The sequence below is a fragment of the Fusarium sambucinum genome, chromosome IV, assembly GCF_050947815.1.
Source record: "Fusarium sambucinum isolate potato_lamoka chromosome IV, whole genome shotgun sequence".
NCBI lineage: Eukaryota > Fungi > Ascomycota > Sordariomycetes > Hypocreales > Nectriaceae > Fusarium > Fusarium sambucinum.
Window position 1 is genome coordinate 1,643,143 of NC_139291.1, and position 20,380 is coordinate 1,663,522.

Sequence of the window (20,380 nt, forward strand, 5' to 3'; positions counted from 1 at the left end):
TTGTCTGATATTCAGTTCCTATATCCCACTAATTCTAACGCCATCAGAATAAACAGCTGATGTGAGAGTCTACTCAACATGGAACTTGACAGTTGATCTAGTTGACTGACGAGCGCCATCACTGATGATAACACCCAAGATCCAGCAGTTGACCAGGAAAAAGGCGATCGAGGCAAGCCAAAGGCCTGGGTAGAATGTGCTGACGCCGAGGAACTCGAGCTCATATCCTTGTTGTAACCAAGCTGCTTGAGAGACAATCCAGAGCAACAGCGCAAAGATGCCGAGCTTGCCATTGCGCAGGAAGGATGAGTTAGGGAGGTAGAGCGGCAGGAAGATCATGTACCAAAGGAAGTACTGTTTCATAGTGTCAGCAGATGAACATTTGTTTATGAGAAGAGGCTGCTTACTTGAGAAGTGCAAACCTTGTTGAATGTAACAAAGGCAAAGGTCTGAGCCATCATGGATATCGCGAGATCGCGCTTGGCAAGAGCCAGAGGGATGAGGACGCATGATAAAAGGAGCTGAGGGAAAAAAGCAAACGATTCGATACGGAATGCAGGCGCCGCATGAGCGGGAGTCGCAGATGTGAGATACAGCAAGACGTTGTAAGGCGAGAAGTTGTGGCGATGATCAATCCTGGTGACATGATGAAAGTAAGTATGAACAAGGAATGGAGTCTCATAGCTAGAAATCAGTTAGTTGAAAGAGCATTGAGATCTGTGTACGGGGGCTTACATGGCAAACATGACGAGGTTGAGAATCATGAAAGTAATGAGGCTGAGAAGGCCAAACTTGAGACGATCTGGTGTGAAAAAGTTTGCGATTGCCTCTTTGGCCGATGAAGGCTGACGAGCAGGCTTTGTCTCCTTTCCCAAACGTGCATCATCCATCCACCAGATAATCGCCGGTGCGTAGATGAAGGGATAGATCTTGAAGTGAACCGACACTCCTAGAATGATGGCCGCAAGGCTGAGTTTTCGCCTGTCAACAGCCCATAACAAACCCATCGTCAAAACTCCCAACAGACCCTCTGAGCTTCCACGAGTACTGATAGTCGCAACCATTGGGTTCCACAGCCACAAAGCAGAAAATCCTCCAGCCGTGGCCTCATCCATGCCCCTTCTTCTGAGCACGCGCAGAATAAGCCATCCTGCAAGGAGATCCGCTGCAGCAAAGACGAGCTTGCCAAAGGCGGAGAAGTGAACAGTCGGGAGTAAGAGCCAGGCTAGAAGAGGCGTGTAACGATATGTGTCGCGGGCGTACGGTGATAGGCCATCTGCAACGAAGCGCGAAGCGTCGGTGAAGACGAGATAGTCGATGTCTGTGTATTTGAGAGCTGAGTGGGCGTCTTGGTAGAGGCCGTAGAAGAGAAGACCGAGTCGTAGGAGGAGGGATATGGTGAAGAGAGGCGTCGTGCGCAGAAAGGGGGCTATTGAGGGCATTGTGAAAGACTGATATGAGATTTTGTGAAGATGACAGTTGGCGGTGAGTATGTGCGTGAGATGAGCGAGTAAGGAAAGTTGGTGAGTTATTAGTACACCATGTCTTATAGAACGATTTCTATTGATGAGGGTTTCTCAATTTGATTCAATCTTGTCACCAAGGTCGTTGTCGTGTGCCAGTCAATGGCAGATTCTGATGACAAAGAATTGAGGTTTCATGCTCCGAGTGAGAGCTCGAGGTGACTTCCAAAAATGGACAACTAACAATTTCAACGTCATCCCTGCAAACCCGCACTAACAAATCAGGACCCGCCTTCAAACTAACCTCCGACATCATCGACCACCGAATCAGAAAAAAGAAAGAGCTTCACTAACAAGCTTTTCTTCTTCAATCAGTCTCAGCAGTAGCCAGGATGTCAGGCGGTGTTAAGAGAGACCGCGACGGTAACGCTCGTGCTAAGAACGCGGGCCCGCCAAAGCAGTCTGGCCCAAGGGGAAGGTTTCACGATATGTTTGAAGGTTTTCGCGATGAGCTTGATGAGCATCATGATCGACGAGAGAGGATCGTGAAGGCTTCACGAGATGTTACGGCTATGAGCAAGAAAATGTGAGTTTACTGAGAGTGCCCCTCTTTAATTGGGAAATCACTAACAAATTTTATAGCATTTTCACACTTCAGAGGTGAGAGCTCATTTAAGATCAATCTCAGTGAATGTTTGCCTGCTCACATATCACAGAGTCAAACATCTCAACAAAGACTTCCCACCTCACATTCAGCAAGACATAGATACTCGTCTTGAGGAAATCGCCAAACTTCTCACTGCTATCGCTCCCGATCTGCAAAACGTCAACCGCTACCGCTACACCTCTCCCCTGCGATGTCTTGAAGAATACGTCGAGGCGCTATCTTTCGCACACTACCTCCGCCACCAAACCGTCATCACTCCCACACAGACTCAAGCCGCTATGCCAGAGGGCATGACCCTGACGCCGCATGACTACATGTACGGTATTTTCGACCTTTTTGGCGAGCTGATGCGCTTTGCGACTGTCACGACAGCCCAGACGGGCGAGTTGGCCGGTAACGGAGAACGAAACATCATGGGTGACATCCAAGAGCTTGGATGCGCGTTTGAGCTTCTGCCTGATGTGCCTACTAAGGATTGGAGGGGTAAGATGGGTGCGATGAAACAGAGTGTCAAAAAGGTTGAGAAGCTCGGCTATGGACTTGTGGTGAGAGGAAGTGAGAGACCCAAGGGTTGGGTGCCGGATATGAAGGATGATGCGCCCGAGCCTACGTCGCCATGATTCGAATATTACGACTTGATGTGATGAAACAGTGGAAAGGGGTGCTTGTTGTGGGAGACATCATATTTACTATGTGGATGAATTGCTAGAGCTGATTGCTCTGTTATCGAAGGATGTCTCTATAGTCGGGACACAACAATTGCTGGAACATAAGAAAACGATAGCTTCATGTCAAAAGGTCAAATAAAGGCTATTCTTGCTGGATGAAACTTGGATTAAACATGAGTAAGGATAACTATTGTTCTGCACTGCAGTGATTGAATGGTTCGGTCGAATGCACTATCGTGAAAGAGGCTCCGACACCAACCCTTTTCATGCATTGATTCAGATTTCATCCAACAATAAAGGATAAGATGCAAAGGGACATTCCGCGTTATTGAATGGCAGTTATGCAAATGTTGCTTCTGTTATGTGCAGGCAGCCGGTTCACAGCTGTTAGTCCAGAACAGTGAGAAGCAGAATACCGTAATAGCCGCTTTGTACTGAATGTAAATTACCTTCAGTGAACGGTACTTGGTAGAGTAGTACCTCTACCTTAGTAGGTGTTTTGTTTTTACTCCATCCTCTCATTGTTGGCTTCTTTCTTCCCCCACCATCAATCAACCACCCTGACTGTTGCTCACACACCATAACGCACTTCTTTCATTCTAACCGCCGGAATAAAAACTTGGATGAAATACAATTTTGCACAAATCATTAATTCAATTCAATCCGAGTATCGCCCGATTTCTGACCGTGCCGACAACGATTTGAGATTATTCCTTGATTGCCTGTGTTTTCAGGCTTCTACCCAACATTTCCCTTTTTCCCTTTTACAACACAAATACCACAACATCTCTCTTCTCCAAAGCTCGACCTGGGACCTCCAAGCCATTTGAAAACCCTATGCTGGATGCTTATTATCTAATCGTTTCTAACTCCCAGGTCGCATACTTCTCTTGGCTATTCGCATTTCGGCGTTCACGCTTTGGGTCGGTCCAGGGGTTTTCTCTTCCGTGCCTCACACTACAACAAATGACGATCTAGAAATGGAGACCTCACACGCTTCCGTGGACGAGAAGCCTGCAGGAGGCTGGCAGAATTATATGCAGCCGTCCGGCCACGGCCAGAACATCACACAGAATAACGCCTCGGTGCATCAATCGAAGGCATCCGCCCTGGGAGCCGGAGGCACAGAGCCTCTATGTCGTCGAACGACTTTCTTCGTCAATGTCGACTGGCGAATGGGCGCAACGCTTGCGACGGCTACCAACATTGTCGGTCAGATGTACGTTGAGTGCCTAGAGCCTGCTGAGAGACTTCATCCGTACCCCATCATTCTCATCCACGGAGACTTCCACACTGGTCAGGTAATTTCGGACCCCTTCTCCTCTTGAAATCGACAGATACTAACCCTCTGTAGGTTTAGACAACCAAGCCAGATGGTCAGCCAGGATGGGCTTCTTTCTTTCTCAAGAAAGGATTCCAAGTCATGATCGTCGACCTGCCTCCTTCCGGCCGTTCCAACTTCCTTACGACTTCCCACTACACTCACAGAGACGTGGGACTGAACTCGAGTTCTCTTAAAGCACCAGCTGTCGAAACCACGCTTACTGCACCTGGTATCCCCAGAGCTCCCAATGTACCTCTGCAGTATGAGAAAGCAGCATTCCACAACAAGTGGCCAGGAGTAAGTGAATAGACTCAGCATTTTTCATGCTCACTTACTGATGATGTGCAGACTGGACAACGAGGGGATCCCATATTTGCCAAATACTGTGCTTCTTTGGTCACTCTTCACCTCAGCAAGGTTGAACGGCAGTCACTCGCCCAGAATGCCCTTCAGGCTCTCTTGCGCCATGTTGGAAAGTCGATCCTCGTTGGCGAAGGTGCTGGCGGGAACACAACTTGGCTAGCAGCCGATGTCGAGCCGGATCTCGTCGCTGCGGCTATCGCCATTGAGCCCGTGGGACCTCCTTTTGGAACAGCATGCCCTAGAGAAGGAAATCCCTATCGCAAATTGAACCCCTTTATCGAGAGACAAGAGGGAACTCGACTCTACGGACTCTCCGATATCCCGATCACCTATGATCCTCCCGCCCATCATCATGAAGGATACGACCCTCCTTCGAGAGAACCTCTGGATTTGATCAAAGTCATAGCACCAGATGGAAGAAGCGAGTGCTTCATGCAACGCGCTCCCGATGACAGGGCAACTTCAACTAACAAACCGAGTGGCAGAGTCCGCCAACTTATCAATATCAAGAAAGTTCCTTGCATGATTGTAACTGCACACGCCAGCTCACATTCGATGTATGACTGGGCAGTGGTAGCATTCCTGATGCAAGCTGGTGTCGAAGTCGATTGGATCCGACTTGAAGAGATTGGGATTGAAGGCAACGGACACCTAATGTTCCTCGAAACCAACAGTGACGAAGTTGCTCAGGTGTTGAATGATTGGATCTCGAGTAAAGCGACTCCCAAGTCCTTTTTGGATATACCGAACAGTGCCCCGGCTCCAGAGCCGACAGATCTTGCTGAAATGATTGGGCAAGCCCAGAAGCGCAATTTATCGAGTGTCGTGCACAGTAGCTTGCCTTCTCTAGGTCAACCGGTACAATTTGCAACTCCCCAGCTGAAAAATAACCCTGCAGTTGAAACAAAGCCCTTGGAGACACCTCAGCTTCCAAGTTTTGAAGCGCCAAAAAGTCGTCCGACTGAGACACCACACCTGCCATCACTTGAAGACTTGAGCAAGCGACCGGCCCTGTCTTCAGGACAAACAACTGTGAGTATGAACGACTACCACGGGTCGCCTCTCCCGCTCAAAGTTTCTGGGCATAGTCGCAAGCGAGCTAGATTCGACATTCCAGAGGTGGCGTCTACTCCGTCATCCACTTCTTCCTCGCTTCCTCGGTCGAACCAGACGTCTTCCGAGCAGAAGCAGCAGCAGCAACAGAAGCGCCCTCACCAGGCCCACGAAGCTTCTCACCAGCAAAGCCAGGTACCTATCACGGACCACAGTATGCCTGATATCTCTATGGTGAGGCCTACTCACCAAGGAGGTCCTGTTAGGGCAAGACAACAGGAGAACAGAAGCACCCGCTCTCCTCTGGCGAGTCCTGCATTTAGTCTCTCCGCTTATGATCAATCTTCCAACCCTTTCACTAGCCGACTAGGGAATTTTCCTGATGAACTATCTCTTGGACAGCAGTTCAACCCGGCGTACAGAGACAACCAGCGAAGTTTCAATTTCAACAACGCTCACACAACAGCTCGATTCGAGCGTAACCCTGGAACAGCAGAAGACTCCGTTGCCACGATGGCCAAGAACAACCCAAGCCGCACCGACCCTGGTCTGTCCTACCCTTTCATGGCAAGCCAATCCTACCGGCCAACCACAACGCAGCCGCAGCAACAGATTCCTTATCTTGGACAATTGGGTCATTCCCCTACAGTGACTTCCGAAGGAGAGTTCCGTCCACTCTCGACTCCCACCTCCGCGGGACAATCGATGAGCGTGACGACCCTAGATCCCCTCTTCACTCCTCTACCATCATTCTCGGACTTGGGTAGTCATGAGCAGAATCCTTTTGTCGCTTATCCGCAGATGACGCCTCCAAGCCCATCTCCAATGCCTAGACCATCGTCGTTGATGAACCCGCTTTCATACAATCTTGATACGGGGTCACCTCACCTGGCCCAATCGCAATGCAAGTCAACTCCCCGATGAGATTGAAGAGTTTCGAAGTACTTTGAGAGTATATGAAAGATTTTGGCAGGGTCAGATTTGCTATGGAGATAGGCGTACTCCGGGAAGAATACTGGGGTGATGGAATTCATGGTGATCTGGGAGGTTAATGCAAGTCTGGGATGTAACTTGACATGGCCATCTATTTTCTCCGAGCTGACTATAATAAGATTTCTCTATAAAACTCCACGCGAAAAAGTGAACAAATGATATGATAAAGTCAAACAATCCATGCATCTTTCAACCAGAAGTGTATACCGATGATGATACAAATACAGATGTCGTGACTTGGCTACTGGACCTGGGAGGTGCTTCTATAATTGAGCGCCGCCATCTTCATCCTCGGAGTCGGACCAAACTTCCTGCATCCGGCTAACATTGTCAACCTGGTATTCTTCGTCTGATATATCAGAATCCGAGAGTTCAAAGCATGACATATCGTCACGATCAACGTCGCTATCGTCTTCACCAGGTCCCAAGGGTGGCCATGGTCTGTCGTTCCAGTAGGGGCACTCATCTTCTCGACCTCTCCAAAGCTCTTCAAAATCTGCGCGGGTATAAAACGAGTCATATCTTGGTTTGCGACGTCGGATTGTGCGAAATTGTCGGATGTCCCAACCGGCTGCATACAACGCCGCATCCCAGACATCCCCAAAGCTCCCGAGTATCTCATCCCTAAGTCCAAGCTTGTTATAGGCAGCCTCCGAGATAGACATACCTCGGTTGTCTTCTGCGAAAGGGTCTGCTCCGTTTTCGAGGAGAAGCACCAGGTGCTCGAAAGCAACAATCGTCGAGTCAGTACAATCCAATACTAATCGAAGACAAGTCGCTCCGTCGGATGCTCGGTCGTCAATACATGCACCCATCTTGAGGAAGTGACTGATGATTTCTCTATTGGCATATAGGCGAGTGCATGCTTTTAGAAATGGCGACATGCCGCTATGGGTGCGCCAGTCTTGAAAGGTCGCAAAAGGAGCAATAAGTCCCGAATTCCATACCAACGAGAGAGTTTCCTAAGGGCATGTCAGTCAGTGAGCTGTGCAGGGAAATAACACCTATTGATAGTGAGTGACGTACCTCGTCATTTGCATGGGTCGTTACGGAGTCGAGAAAGCTTTCATAGCCCGTCTCATATGTTGGATCAGCTCCCGCAATCAACAGCAGCCTACGACATGCGTTTATGGACTTGAGATTCGTCTTTGATTCATGTGCATCCAACGCAACCATAGTATTTTGCAAGCAATTACTACATCCTTGTCAGTTTAAGTGCAAGATCTTGCAACGGATACGTACGAAGACCTAAGATTAGGTAGCGATCGCGACTTGAACGATACGTGATCAACATCGAGTCCCTCTTCGATCAAAAACTTGCACATCTCTGGCTGCTTCATTGAATACTAGAAAGCCGGCTGTTAGATATGTCATATTCTCGAACTGTTGATGGTAAGCTATACTTACAAACAACAGGGATGCACCATTTTCATCATGGTCTCGGAGAGAAGCCTCGCCATTTTGCAACATCTGTGAAAGACCTTGCATATTGCCTTGCGCCACCAGATGGAACACCGGAGAGTTTGATGGGAGGACTTTGTTCACTTGCAGACGTGAAATGGATGAGATACTACCTGCTAGAAGTTCCCTCTGTGTTAGCGAGGCCATCAACATATGATGGGATCGCTTGTTGGGAACGAAAATCAGTGACATGGTGTAATCAGTCAAGTGCCCTTCTGCCATTGTTGTTGTGTTTTGGTTGTTCGTGGCAAGCATCGTTCGTTTTCTCTTGTGCACTCTCAGACTCACTTTACCTATTCCAATATTTGCTTGTTCGTGATGTCTCTCTTGGCCCAAGACTCTACCGACGACCCGGCGGCTTTCATGACCTTCTCGTATGGTTAGCAGTTACCCATCAAGACGACATGTTGCTTACTCTTGGTATTAATAGAGAATTTGTTCTGTCCAAATGATCGTCCAAATCGACGTAATCCTTTATCCAACTCTTTCTCTAGCTTGAGTTCTTGTCCGCCTCGAACCGCAGTCAACATGTTGCGCAAGTCTTCTATCGCTGACTCTGCAAGTTCATCATCTTCTGCATATACATCGACAGTTTCGCGCTTTTCGTCAATCAGGGCGCCGAGACGTTCGATACTTTCCAACATAGCCGATTTCTGAGGCTTGCTTGTTGTACCATCAACTCCAATATTGTTACTAGCTGATGCTTCTCTGGTAGCCCTTCCCTCTGAAACAACGAGACCTTTAATCTCATTCAACAGCGAATGAATGTCCGAAGAGCTCGACGTGGAGATGGATGAAGTCAAGTCAATTGTCTGTTGAATTGAAGATAGCCTGCCTTGGAGGTCTTGATGATGTCCATTATAAGTTGTTAACATGCTGTTCTCCAAGGCCTGAAAGCCAGATGTTTGTGATTGATGATAAGACTGCAATGAGGCGTCCATCGTAATCATCTGATTCCTAAATTGGTGCGTGTCGTCCTTTATTTGAGAAACTGTGTTCCTGTACAGATAGGTTAGTGAAAATACTGTGTGGCAGTCTGAGTAAAAGAGCTGACTGAGACAAAGCTAGTAGACGAGAATTTAGGATGTTGACAATCTGTGCCAGCTCACTTCTTATGCGATTCATATCATTCTCTCTCAGAACTAATTTAAGGTGTTTCCAGAAACGTCTGCTTCCTTTGTCTCCTGGTGTGGTCTGTAACTCGATGAGCCGTTCTGCTATTGAGCAAAGACCCTCGATGCTTTGTTTTATATGCGCATCTAAAGGTGTGTTGGTCGATGCGTTTTCTGACTGGCAAAGGGCTTCCAATATGTTCTGCACACCCAGAAGGTCGTTTCTTAGACGGTTTAGAATATCTGGCCCATCTTTGTATTGCGAGAGAGCATCGTGAGCCTCTTTGACACATTTCAGTGAAAGCAGGACGAACTGGGTAACGCTGGCTGCAGCACCTAGTGCTTCCATGATAGCTGTCGACAGTAGTAACTTGATGACGTTAAGAGCAGTCTCTTATCAGGCCCTCTCCATCGTAGAGAACAGACAGGAAGAGGCAACCATTTTGATCCTCAGAATGCCTTATGCATGTTGGTTGGCGCAGTCGCTTTGCGCCCCCTTGTCTGATGCGACAATACCTGATTGGACGATCCAGCGACAAGGATGTATACAGTAGGGCATATTGGGCGCGTAACACAGAGTGCATACCAGTTAACCAGAACATCGAATACACAGCCTGATCCTGGTGCTACGTTCGGGTGATATGGGTGATTGAGAGAGTGAGTGTTCTCTAGGGTAACATCTCTCTCGTTCATTCCTGGTTCAACTTTATGGGCTTGGGGGGATGTTAAGTGTGATTAATGAATGTTGGGTTGCTATAAATAATACCGAGCTGGAAATGGATTGACGCTGGATCCATGGTGGTCAAGTTGACTGTCAGTATCAAACGGCTTGATGGATAGACAATTCTTGTGTAGTAGTTCGGGAAAGTACGACGATGAGTCTCACATCGCTCTTGCCTGTTCTATCGTTCAGCTGCTTGTTCTATTGGTCATATTGATAGCAAGGTAGGTCCCACTAATTATATCTCCCTCCTAGTCAATGGGTAGTTGCTTCAACTTCAACTCTTCCTTGTCTCTGTCATATTATATATCATCTATAACATCATCTAATTACGAGCTCTACACCGCATCATGGACGAATTTATGCTCAATCTAGGCAATGCGTTGAATTTTGTCTCTCTCTACGACGACGATACGTTGCGATGGAATGCCGTCACTTCACGCGACGCCAACGCCGACAGCCTTTTTGTCTATGCGGTGCGAACAACAAAGATATTTTGTCGTCCTATTTGCAAGGCCCGACTCCCTCGCCGCGCGAATGTTTCCTTTTTCACTCATGGCCATGAGGCTCAGAAGGCTGGCTTCCGTGCCTGTAAACGTTGCAAGCCCGAAGTTGTAGGGTTCATGCCTCAAGAGACTGCGGTGCGAAAGATCCAAGCTTTTGTGCGACAGCAAACAGAGAAACAAAGCGATGCCCAAGTCAGACTAAGCTTGAGCCAGATGGCTAGGCAAACTGGACTGTCAAAGTGGCATTTCCATCGAGTGTTTAAGAAATGTATTGGTATAACGCCGACAGAATATTTGCGAATGCAAAGTCAGAGTCAGTGCGTTCAGAACTCAGCGGAAACAAGTCGGGTTGATGATGGGTTTGACATTGAAACTCTGGGCCAAGATTTTGACGTGAGAACTTGGGACGATTTTGTTCCTGGTTCAGGGTATCCAACCATTGAAACGCCATCAACAATAATCAGCGACAGTACTTGGTCCATCGACGAATTCTTGATATGGCCAAATGAAAATGAATTGTCAATTGTATGATTGATCTGGCTTGGATCAATACCCATCGTCGTTGGCTATTCGCGCTACGTATTATCGTTCTCTCGATGGGTTGAAGTAACACAACAATAATAGCAAAAACGAACTGTCAAAAAAGCAATCATCCCTAAAACACCTTATCCAGATCTAGCACCACTTTCCTCTTACGTTTCTAGGGCCTTGAACTGTTGTTTCTGGTTGCCCAAACAGAAAGTGGAAAGTTTCGGTAGCGTTTCATATCTCCCACATATTTGGTTATACTATTTGCAGGGGTATGCTCAAGTAAGCCTTTACCGAAACCCCAAAGTCATCGGAAGTCTTTGTTGCCGGTCGCAGTTACTGAGTAGAGATGAAATTGGACGAGGCGAAATGACAAACTGCTGGAACTCATATTCTACAGAGAGCCGAAAGATAACGAGCTCAAAGGGCCACAATGCTCTTGAGCGTAATTGCACCAAAGAACTGCATCCACCAACGACAAAGTCCGTTTGAACATAATCGAATAAGACATTAAGCCTTTGACAATGAATATTTACCCAAGTATTTCTGCAAGATTCATCCCATCAAAATGCAGCCGCCTTGGCAGTTCACCTCCGTACGCCTTTGCAACCAGTGTGCAACAAAGGGGACGGGAGTTCCGCATCCGAGACCTGCCATGCTTCGGAGTGTCGGAGGACCCTTTTTGCGACAGATGCCTGTCATATAGTCATGGTCAAGATGTTTGAAGCTATAGTCTATGTCAGCTAAGCTTGTATAGAGCTGCGGTGGTTATAGTCTAATTTTCGAAAACACCACAGCAATGAGGCATGAACCCTAGTTCCCAGGAGTTTCGACCCGGCTTGGGTAGCACCTCGGAGTGTCAACGGCGCTTACCTATATGGTTCTTTCAAACTATATCGTAGCAGGTGGCGTTTGATCATTGGGACGAGGTTCAAGCTTGTTGCCATGTTGCATTGACACAAGCTTATTCCTATTTAGCTATTCGATCTTTGGAGACGGAAACATCTATATAAGTAAGACTGTTTATCCTCCAAGATATAGTTTCTTTTTCCATCATCACTCACACAAGCCTCTTCTCAGCATCTCCTTCACCTTCGTCTTTTCTGACTTTATCTGCTGTTCTGTGAACGCATTCGCTTCAACCACTCCTTCTATTTTAATACTTTCTTTTTGCACCGCTGGTTGGTTGCTTCATCACTCTCTCATCCTTCAGCAATCTTCTCTACAACTCATTATCATCCAATCCGAATAAACGTTCAAGATGGCTATTTCCAAGACTTTCATCCTTGCCGCTCTTTTGGCTTACGCCGAGGCTCGATTCGGTCAGGAGCAGGAGCCTGTTGCTGCTGTCCAGGCTCTTGATGGATCTTTCGGTGACCCTGGTGTTGCCGCTACCATCGCTGGTAGCATCCCCAGTGCTCTGCTCGCCGCTGCTAGCCCTTGTGACAAGCTCACCATCGCTGATCAGATGATCACTGAGCTCGGAGATGACCAGGAAGTTATCGATGCAGCTATCGGCCTCGTTGCCGCCGAGACCAACTTCAACCCCTCAGCCGTTGACAGACCCTTTGTCTGTGCCGACCCTGCTCTGCCCGCCACTGCTGCTCTCCGAGGAATCATCCCCCTCGTTGACCCAGCTGTCGATGGCGCCGCTGCCGAGAACGCCAACTCAGCTACTTCAGTCACAACTCCCTTTGACGCCGCAGGCCTGTCTCAGGCCGAGGTCATGATCGCCCAGGGATTCACCACATTCCAGGCTGTTGATGCCAGTGGCGCCAACGTCCAGCTCGCCGGTCAGGATGCTGCTGCTGGAGGCGATGCTGCCGCTGGAGGCGATGCTGCCGCTGGAGATGATGCTGCCGCTGGAGATGGTGCCGATGCTGGTGCCGATGCTGGTGCCGATGCTGGCGCAGGCAATGGTAACAACAACAACAACAACAACAACAACGGAAACCAAAATGATAACCAGGACGAAGACTGCGAGGAGGACGACGCCGCCAACAATGGCAACAACCAGAACAACAACAACAACAATGGAAACCAAAATGGAAACCAGAACAATGGAAACAACAACAACCAGAACGGTGACGACAACGCTGATGATGCTGGCAACGATAATGGCAACGCTGATGCTGGCAACGGCAACGGCAACGACAACGGCAACGCTGATGCTGGCAACGACAACGGCAACGCTGATGCTGGCAATGACAACAACGCTGGTGGAAATGCCGGTGACAACGCTGGTAACGCTAGCGCCCTCGACTTCGGTATCTGCCAGCCCACTATGGCCCTTATCGGCGGTCTCAACGGTCGCCCTGCTGATGAGTTGACCTTCATCCCCCAGGACGCTACCATTGCCGAAGGTCAACAGGAGGCTCTCAACCCCAACATCATCACCAATCGTATCTGCGATCAGCTCACCAACGTCTGCAACGCCAGCGACGAGGCTGTTGCAGCTTGTGAGGACGCCCAGGCCGAGATCGAGGCTTTGGGAACTCGCGACCAGAGCACTGCCGACACATGGAACGCTCTTCTCGGCTTTGCTGGTGTTGACTCTTCTCAACAGCAGGTTTAAAAAGGAAAAGGGGCGTAGGAGATCGACGCATGCTGGTCATGAGACAATGAGTCTGAGAGGAGGCATGAGTGAAGATGGTCGCTATTATGAGTTTTAGCTTAATTAATTCAATTTCAGTATACCCGACTTTACTGTCCATATCTTTCCTGTGACTTGAGGTAGTAGTCATCGTGATAGAGATTAGAAATAAATGACTCGATTGTGTTCAAGACGATATGCTTAGCTGAAGTATCTTGTTGCTTGCACCAGTTGAGCCAGACCCAGCCAGTACAAATGCCAAGAGATTGCGCAGTAAACACTACTCATGAAAACAACGCGTGATGTAATTAGCACCATGTTGATGAAGCCCCGACGAATGAATATTGATTGAATCAACTGCTCAGTCGCTATCTAGTGCTTCGTTATAGCGCTTTCTTTTAATGTTATAATACATGTATCTGTAACCCAGTTAACATGTCTAGTTAGCATATTTGCTAGGCTAATGTTGCTGGACAATTCGGAAGGCTCCCCTACGGCCAGTCATGAAAACTCCCTTTTTTGTCATTCAACCCCTAAGGAATGCAAAAATCTATCCAACTTCCAAGGTAGTCTAGCCTGTTGCCCTGATGCTCCTGGCTCTTGTAGATAGCTTCGAACTCGTCGAAGCTTAGTTTGCCCCATCCGCCTCTTTTAACAGCCTGGGCCTCTGCAAGACTCAAGCGCTTCCAGTGCCGTAGCATGTCTGACGTAGGAGCGCTATCAGTCTCTTGTTCCTCGTCGACGCTATCGCTATCGGAACTGTCGGGTGAAGGCTGTGTGACGGGGTAGTATAAAGCTGGAGAAGTAGCCACAACATCCGATGTGTCGGGTCGGAATTGAGGTAGAGTAGGATCTTGGTCTTGACCCTGAGAAACTGGCCTAACTTCCTCGGTTTCTGGTCTGGGAGCTGGTTCTGCTGTTTCATCTTCGTGGATGATTTCTACTGTGGTATCAATTTCCACAGCATTTCGTCCTTCGGGCAAGGCGATGGTGTATCCGGTTTCGGACAGGAGTTCTTCGAGGCTCTTATCCGTGGCAGACCTGACCTTAACGTCACCCTCGCCTGCGGATTTGGAACTTTCATCATCACCAAGTTCGATGGTATCTAACACGTCTTTGTACCTTTCTCGTTGTTCTTTCGTTTCAGCTGCTTCAACAGCAAGATCCTCCGCTGGCTTGAATATAGTGTCAAGTAGTTCGTTGAAGGCTTGCTGAGTAACTTGATAGAGAATCTCTTTCCCCGCATCGCGCTCAGCATGGGGTAGTCTCCCTTCTGGGATATGCTCAGAAGCGCTGCTGGGCGAAGTCGTCCTATCATAGTCTTCCTGTTCCTTGATATCGCCGTTGGTGAAACGGGCCTTCGACCCGTTTTGCGCCGCTGAAGGGCCGTGTTGTTCGTAGTTGTTCGATTCCTCGTCCATCTGGCGTAAATCCCTGAGAATATCCTCGCTGCCTTGCCAATCGTCTGGCTCGACTCCGCCCTCCTCTTCATCGAGGTAGAATTGCCGTCTCCGCCATCTCTCGTGCAGTTGCTTTCGCGCCATGTCCCGTTTTCGCTTGTCGAGTTTGGGAACCCTGCTACGTTCTTTGGCAACAGTCTCGGCCCTGATTTCGCTTTCTGTCCTCGAAGGTCCCCCAACACCATTCTCCTCGTTGCGGGTTCCATTAACACCATCAGCGGCTACTTCGCCATCCTCATCTTCATCATCAGAAGGCTCCTCGATCTCTGGGTGAATAGTTTCCATAATAAGACCAGGAAGTTCCTCTAGAGTTGATGGTGGCTCCAAAAGCGCTACCCAGTATGTACGGTCAATTTCGCTGCCGCTCAGTCGACGCATCGTTCGCCAGTTGCTGTCAGTGTCGTTCCTTGTGATGTATTGTCTTCGGGAGCCAAAGCGACGATCGGTGTCATAAGCAAACAGATTGGTCAGAATGTCCCCTCGAGCCGCTGTGTCACCACGATCCGGTGCAACGACATTCTCATATCCTTCAGCAACATCCACGCTGCCATCTCGATGATACGTTTTGCCTTCGTGGCGGAACTGACCCTCGCCAGGAGGAACTCTGCCCTCGCGTCCAAACAGACTGCTCAGTGGCTGGCGGCTGGTAACGAGTTGTTGAGCTTCGGTGCTAGCGAGTAATTGATCTTGCAGGCCATCTAGAATGTCCTTATGCATCTGCTTATAAAGCACATAATAAGCACGGAACATACGCAAAAAGTCCTTCCGGTCAACATATCCATCGCTGTCCAAGTCGTATCCAGTAAAAATCTTGCGCAGCTTGTCCTTTCGCTTTCGGTAGGATAATCCATGAAGAAACTCGGTGAAGCCAATCAGGTCGTCGTTATTGGAGTCATAGAAGGAAAACATTCGATCGTGAATAAGATTCGGTGCAGCATGACGGGAGCCCCCTGTAGGAACGAGGCATCGCTCAAACGTTTTGCGATCCATTGCGACACAAAGCTCATCAGGGTCATCCCTCCATTCCGAATTAGCCATGAATGTCCATTGCTCCCAAAATGCTTCCAACTCTGGCCTCTCGAAACCAGTGTCTTGCGACAGCTTGGGTATCAGACTGCGGGGCAAGGTACGCCTGCAAGTGTCTGGATCACCTGTGTACCAGACTGGTTGCATCTGCCTAGGACCGAAAGGTGGTGCGGGAATCCGAATTTTATAGAAGATGTGAGTCTTGATATGAACACCTTGAGCTTCGCAGGTTTCGCATAGATCAAAGTCGGCACAGTTGGCGCAGCGATAACGGACTCCTCGAATGGGGACCATGCCGCACGAATTACACTGGCAACCCCTATGGACACAGCCATTCCGCCGAGCGTTATCTTCCGAGACGCGAAACAAGAGAGTGACAATGTTGTGTCCTGTTCGTTGACTTGAAGGAAAGGAACTTGGATCATTCCACCATTCATCTCCGCCATCGACTATCGTCTCGCCATCGCCTAAAGGTTGGGTCGTGTCGGCGTTGGCGTTGACGTTTTCATCACCTGCAGCTTCAGACGATGAGCTTGATCCATCCTCGTTTCTCCGGTTCCGTCGTGGACGTCGTATGGCATTGCTCCTATGCAGACCACCACCTGGCAGAGTTTCGAAGCTCTGCGATCGGACTTGGTATGCATAGTATCCGGCTGAGAGCGCAGCCACTGCAGAGACTACGGCCACAGCTAGCCGTGGCCGTGTTATGCTCTCGACGGACGGCGTCGGTAACCACATTGTGGGTTATATCATGTGTGTCGCATGATGCTGAAGCTAGACGTGTCAGGGGAGCGGGAGTCGAGGGGTATTGAATGTTTTTAAAGTTTCGTTCGGGTATACAGCGCGTTATTCGAGATATTGGGTTTATGATGAGCGGGGTTTGTAAGGTTGTACAACTTCGGTCGATTGAACAATGAATTGTTTCTGATGATGACAAAGCTGCATTTAAGCCATGAGCTCAGTTAATTGTGATGAATGGGATGGAAGCTTGAAGTTTTGGTGGAGAAGACACCAAGGTTAGACCTATTCGATAGGCGATGGTACGTGCCCTCAGGGTATCAGAAATATTGACCGCTAGAAGCATAAGGGACGAAATTAGTAGGCCACTTTATGCCCCTTGGGCTGTAGTATTTAGACTACTTATTTTTGTACCCTACGACTTAGGAGGCCATTTTTTCTGCTACCCAGTAGCGTGCCCCAAAACCAAAGTGGAGCCTGCCCGCCATCAGAAAAGTGATGATGCTTGTAGTGGACGAATATGGAAGTGGATATGCGCGGGCAAGTTAAACTATCATGGGCTCTGTAAATCCTCAGCCCACTCTCTAAAGATCCAATTTTACTTCTCTCAAGCTTCCAATTGATCATCTACACCTTCAAACAAAGTCTCCGCCAACACAATGGCTGACGCTCCTCCTTCACTTCCGGGCCCTATGCCCTCGTCCTTTGATGGTGAAGGGTATGCTTCATTTGTCCCAGCTTGCCATACCTTTTACTCCCCGCTCATGCGATAGTCTAGGGAAATCCAGAATGAACGCCCTATGCAAAAGGTTGTTCGTAAGATCAAGGAAGAGCCTCTGATCCCTCTCGGTAAATCCCCCTTCTGTGGTGATCATTACCAATGCACATGACATAGCTTCTAACAGCTCCACTTTCGCGATATAGGAATTGGTTTAACTACTGCCGCCTTCATCAACGCCTACCTCGCCCTTCGCCGCGGCGACTCAAAACAGGCAAACCGCATGTTCCGAGCCCGTGTCGCAGCCCAGGGATTCACCGTTTTCGCCATGCTTGCCGGCAGCATGTACTACCAGAAGGACCGAGAGAAGAGCAAGGAGCTCCGCCAGCTCCAGGAGCAGAAGGATGCCGAAGAGAAGAGACAGAAGTGGATCAGAGAGCTTGAGGCTCGTGACGAAGAGGAGAAGGCCATGCGCGCAAAACTCGAGAAGAAGAGACAACAAGTTCAGGCACAGCGGGCCGAGGATGCTAAAGCAACTGCTGCGCCTACCGAGAGCTCCGAACCGCCCAGCAGTGGAGGCATCTTGAGTCGAGTTGGTTTATGGCCCAAGGGAGGCAAGGAAGAAAAAAGCAATGTCGAAAAGGTCGTGGAGGAGGTTGTGGATGAGGAAAACGCCAAGCAGAAGAAGAAGAACCCCAAGAGCTCTCTCGGCGACCTCGGCGAAATCATCTCCAAGAGAAAGGATTAAATACTGAACTTGTATATTACAGCAGTTGGAAATAAGGGAGGTTTGTACAAAAGTTTAATGTGCTGAACTATAGTAGTAGGCTAGTAGCACATCATGTATGATATGGAAGTTAGGCAACCTTGATGATTGTAATTGGAAAAGGCTGTCTTTTCCCTGGCCTTTGCACACATTACGTGCCGTTTATGGTGCCCACAACCAATCGCTTATCACGACAACATTTAAGGCTCCCACTCAAACTCATTGACCTCGATACCAAGAGCAGAACCGCACGTACGATACAGGACTGTTTCTTCATTGCAGGGCGGTCTAACAATCTGGTATCCCTATGTCATCGAACCACCGCTTCTGTTGCCCCCAATTAACCCTGCCATCTCTAGCAATGCCCGATCAGCCTCTATATCCCCGGTGCCCAAATTGATTTTGCGACGTGCTTCTGCTTCACGTTCCTCCCAGGCCCATTTCTCGGCTTGCGCCTGTGCTTCTTTGTCACCACCACAGCCCCATACCTCAAGGCTTTCGATCTGAAAACGATCTTGGAAATCGTGCTTCCTTACTACACTTGAATGGAACGCGCCGCCTCGAGAAGTACAATCATGGTTAAAAACCGCGAATTCGAACGAATCATCAAGTAGCAACGATACGGGGCCAAGGCGTAACATGTCGGGCTTTCTGTGAGCTTGAGAAGGATGCGGGTGGGGACACCCAAATGACAACATAGGATGGTGTGCTGGAGCTTTCGTAAAAGTGACATAGTCCTTGTTGATGGTTGACGCTGGAAAGACGTCATGAATGGGCTCAAGTTGAAAAAGAGTCGTTTCAGAATCACCGAAGCATTCTCGATGAGTGTGCTTCCAAGGTTCTCGAACATAAACACCAAACGTAAGTCTATCAGACTTGCTACCGTGCGGGAATCGTTTCGGGGGTAAGGAAGCTACAAAGCTTGTCTCTTGACCACCCTCTGGTTCATCGCCGAGCCTTGTTCCACTCACCAGTAGCAGTGTGGGAGCTTGCCAGTTGAACACCTTTGTCTGGAAACTTCTCATAGAGAATCCTGCGTCATTTCCCGAGTACAGCAACCTGACTCGTCTGAAAAGATCCGCGCCAGGGAGGAATAATGAGATCTGAGAGAGGGTGTTTTGATTTAGTATATCACCCGGGTTGGTCAGCAGAGGTTGTGCTGTTTTTGGTGGCGACGTTGTCGCAGGGGTACCATTCTGATGTTTGGAAAAGTCTAGGTTTTGGGAGAAGAGGAAACGCTCAAAGAGACCGTTGAAGCCACGGAAAAGATTAGGACAAATCACAGGTATGATAGTTCTGAAATGATGGTACTTGATGCCGGTTGATGTTTCGGCGTTGACGAAGGAGGCAAGAATACACTCGGCAGCTCCACGGAGACCTTCGAGTTCTTCGTCAACTATGCGACTTGAGTACATGGACAGGCTCTCTTGAGGATCTAACGGGGCCGCCAGCAAGAGGAGCATGACGAGTTTCCGAAAGTTGTCTGTCGGGATGGTTGCACCATGGAAGATTGGCGCATGGCCCTGATCCACAGCGTCCTTGACATCCAGTAATTCAAAGGCGGTTAGAATAAGATCATCGTCTTCGTCGTCCTCTTCATCCTCGCCAGCTGCATCCACGACAAAGCCAGCAGCGTGGGACCTGGGCTCTTCTTGGTCATCCTTTGGTTTGGGAGACTCAAGGTTTTTGGAATCTGGTCGAGGCCCTGCTTCTGAAATCTTGCGGTCAAACACAGCTAAGCTTTTGAAGAGCAGCTTGGTTCTGTCTGCTGAGCCACGCGCCAACACAGTCCGATAGCGCTCAGTCATGATGACGACGACCATGATCATCCGTTGAAGTTCCAGAACTACCGGTGCTTCCTGTAGAAAGGGGAATGCGCCGATGTAAGATACCATCTGAAATATGACGGGTGAGGTGCCGAGAATGTCTGGTATCTCGAGGTATCGGGCAATGGTATCCTCCTTGAGGTATCTGATAGAGTCTTGTTGATCTGCAAGACTTTTAAAGACATCTCTAAGTGAGTACAATTCGAGAGAAGTGAAGCATTTCTTCTTAAACTTCTCCGCCTGTAAAATTGTGGTAATTGTTGGTGAGTTCATTCTGGCGATAGCGCATGATAGTGATGACTGCTCACAAGTTGGTTGGTTAACTCTTCATGCGACCGCCGTTGCGGATGCTCATCCGACAGACTCTGACCCATTTTGTAAGAGCCACTGTGTT

The 20,380-nt window shown here is 48.8% G+C and overlaps 9 protein-coding genes across 9 annotated transcripts; 5 read left to right on the top strand and 4 right to left on the bottom strand.

Moving 5' to 3' along the window:
- Positions 1-69: 69 nt before the first annotated feature.
- FSST1_000590 (glycosylphosphatidylinositol-alpha 1,4 mannosyltransferase I) lies at positions 70-1,442 on the bottom strand (the record flags this gene model as incomplete). Its single annotated transcript, XM_083232220.1, has 3 exons — positions 70-354; positions 408-684; positions 736-1,442. The coding sequence occupies 3 exons, from the start codon at positions 1,440-1,442 to the stop codon at positions 70-72; spliced, it is 1,269 nt and encodes a 422-aa protein (XP_083090772.1).
- Positions 1,443-1,855: 413 nt separating this feature from the next.
- FSST1_000591 (Translin) lies at positions 1,856-2,750 on the top strand (the record flags this gene model as incomplete). The annotated part of the gene is made up of 3 exons (XM_083232232.1): positions 1,856-2,049; positions 2,106-2,123; positions 2,180-2,750. 3 exons carry the CDS (start codon positions 1,856-1,858, stop codon positions 2,748-2,750), a joined length of 783 nt encoding a protein of 260 aa, XP_083090773.1.
- Positions 2,751-3,778: 1,028 nt separating this feature from the next.
- Positions 3,779-6,462, top strand: FSST1_000592 (alpha/beta hydrolase; the record flags this gene model as incomplete). The annotated part of the gene is made up of 3 exons (XM_083232243.1): positions 3,779-4,099; positions 4,159-4,419; positions 4,471-6,462. The coding sequence occupies 3 exons, from the start codon at positions 3,779-3,781 to the stop codon at positions 6,460-6,462; spliced, it is 2,574 nt and encodes an 857-aa protein (XP_083090774.1).
- Positions 6,463-6,794: 332 nt separating this feature from the next.
- Positions 6,795-9,453, bottom strand: FSST1_000593 (uncharacterized protein; the record flags this gene model as incomplete). The annotated part of the gene is made up of 6 exons (XM_083232254.1): positions 6,795-7,493; positions 7,558-7,726; positions 7,774-7,877; positions 7,939-8,360; positions 8,408-8,991; positions 9,047-9,453. 6 exons carry the CDS (start codon positions 9,451-9,453, stop codon positions 6,795-6,797), a joined length of 2,385 nt encoding a protein of 794 aa, XP_083090775.1.
- A 722-nt stretch (positions 9,454-10,175) lies between these two features.
- On the top strand, positions 10,176-10,862 carry FSST1_000594 (metal binding domain of Ada-domain-containing protein; the record flags this gene model as incomplete). The annotated part of the gene is made up of 1 exon (XM_083232265.1): positions 10,176-10,862. One exon carries the CDS (start codon positions 10,176-10,178, stop codon positions 10,860-10,862), a length of 687 nt encoding a protein of 228 aa, XP_083090776.1.
- Positions 10,863-12,120: 1,258 nt separating this feature from the next.
- On the top strand, positions 12,121-13,434 carry FSST1_000595 (uncharacterized protein; the record flags this gene model as incomplete). The annotated part of the gene is made up of 1 exon (XM_083232276.1): positions 12,121-13,434. One exon carries the CDS (start codon positions 12,121-12,123, stop codon positions 13,432-13,434), a length of 1,314 nt encoding a protein of 437 aa, XP_083090777.1.
- Positions 13,435-13,985: 551 nt separating this feature from the next.
- Positions 13,986-16,676, bottom strand: FSST1_000596 (uncharacterized protein; the record flags this gene model as incomplete). Its single annotated transcript, XM_083232287.1, has 1 exon — positions 13,986-16,676. One exon carries the CDS (start codon positions 16,674-16,676, stop codon positions 13,986-13,988), a length of 2,691 nt encoding a protein of 896 aa, XP_083090778.1.
- Positions 16,677-17,335: 659 nt separating this feature from the next.
- Positions 17,336-18,142, top strand: FSST1_000597 (respiratory supercomplex assembly factor RCF1; the record flags this gene model as incomplete). Its single annotated transcript, XM_083232298.1, has 3 exons — positions 17,336-17,394; positions 17,455-17,525; positions 17,601-18,142. 3 exons carry the CDS (start codon positions 17,336-17,338, stop codon positions 18,140-18,142), a joined length of 672 nt encoding a protein of 223 aa, XP_083090779.1.
- A 323-nt stretch (positions 18,143-18,465) lies between these two features.
- FSST1_000598 (TLD-domain-containing protein) lies at positions 18,466-20,360 on the bottom strand (the record flags this gene model as incomplete). The annotated part of the gene is made up of 2 exons (XM_083232309.1): positions 18,466-20,226; positions 20,295-20,360. 2 exons carry the CDS (start codon positions 20,358-20,360, stop codon positions 18,466-18,468), a joined length of 1,827 nt encoding a protein of 608 aa, XP_083090780.1.
- Positions 20,361-20,380: the final 20 nt, after the last annotated feature.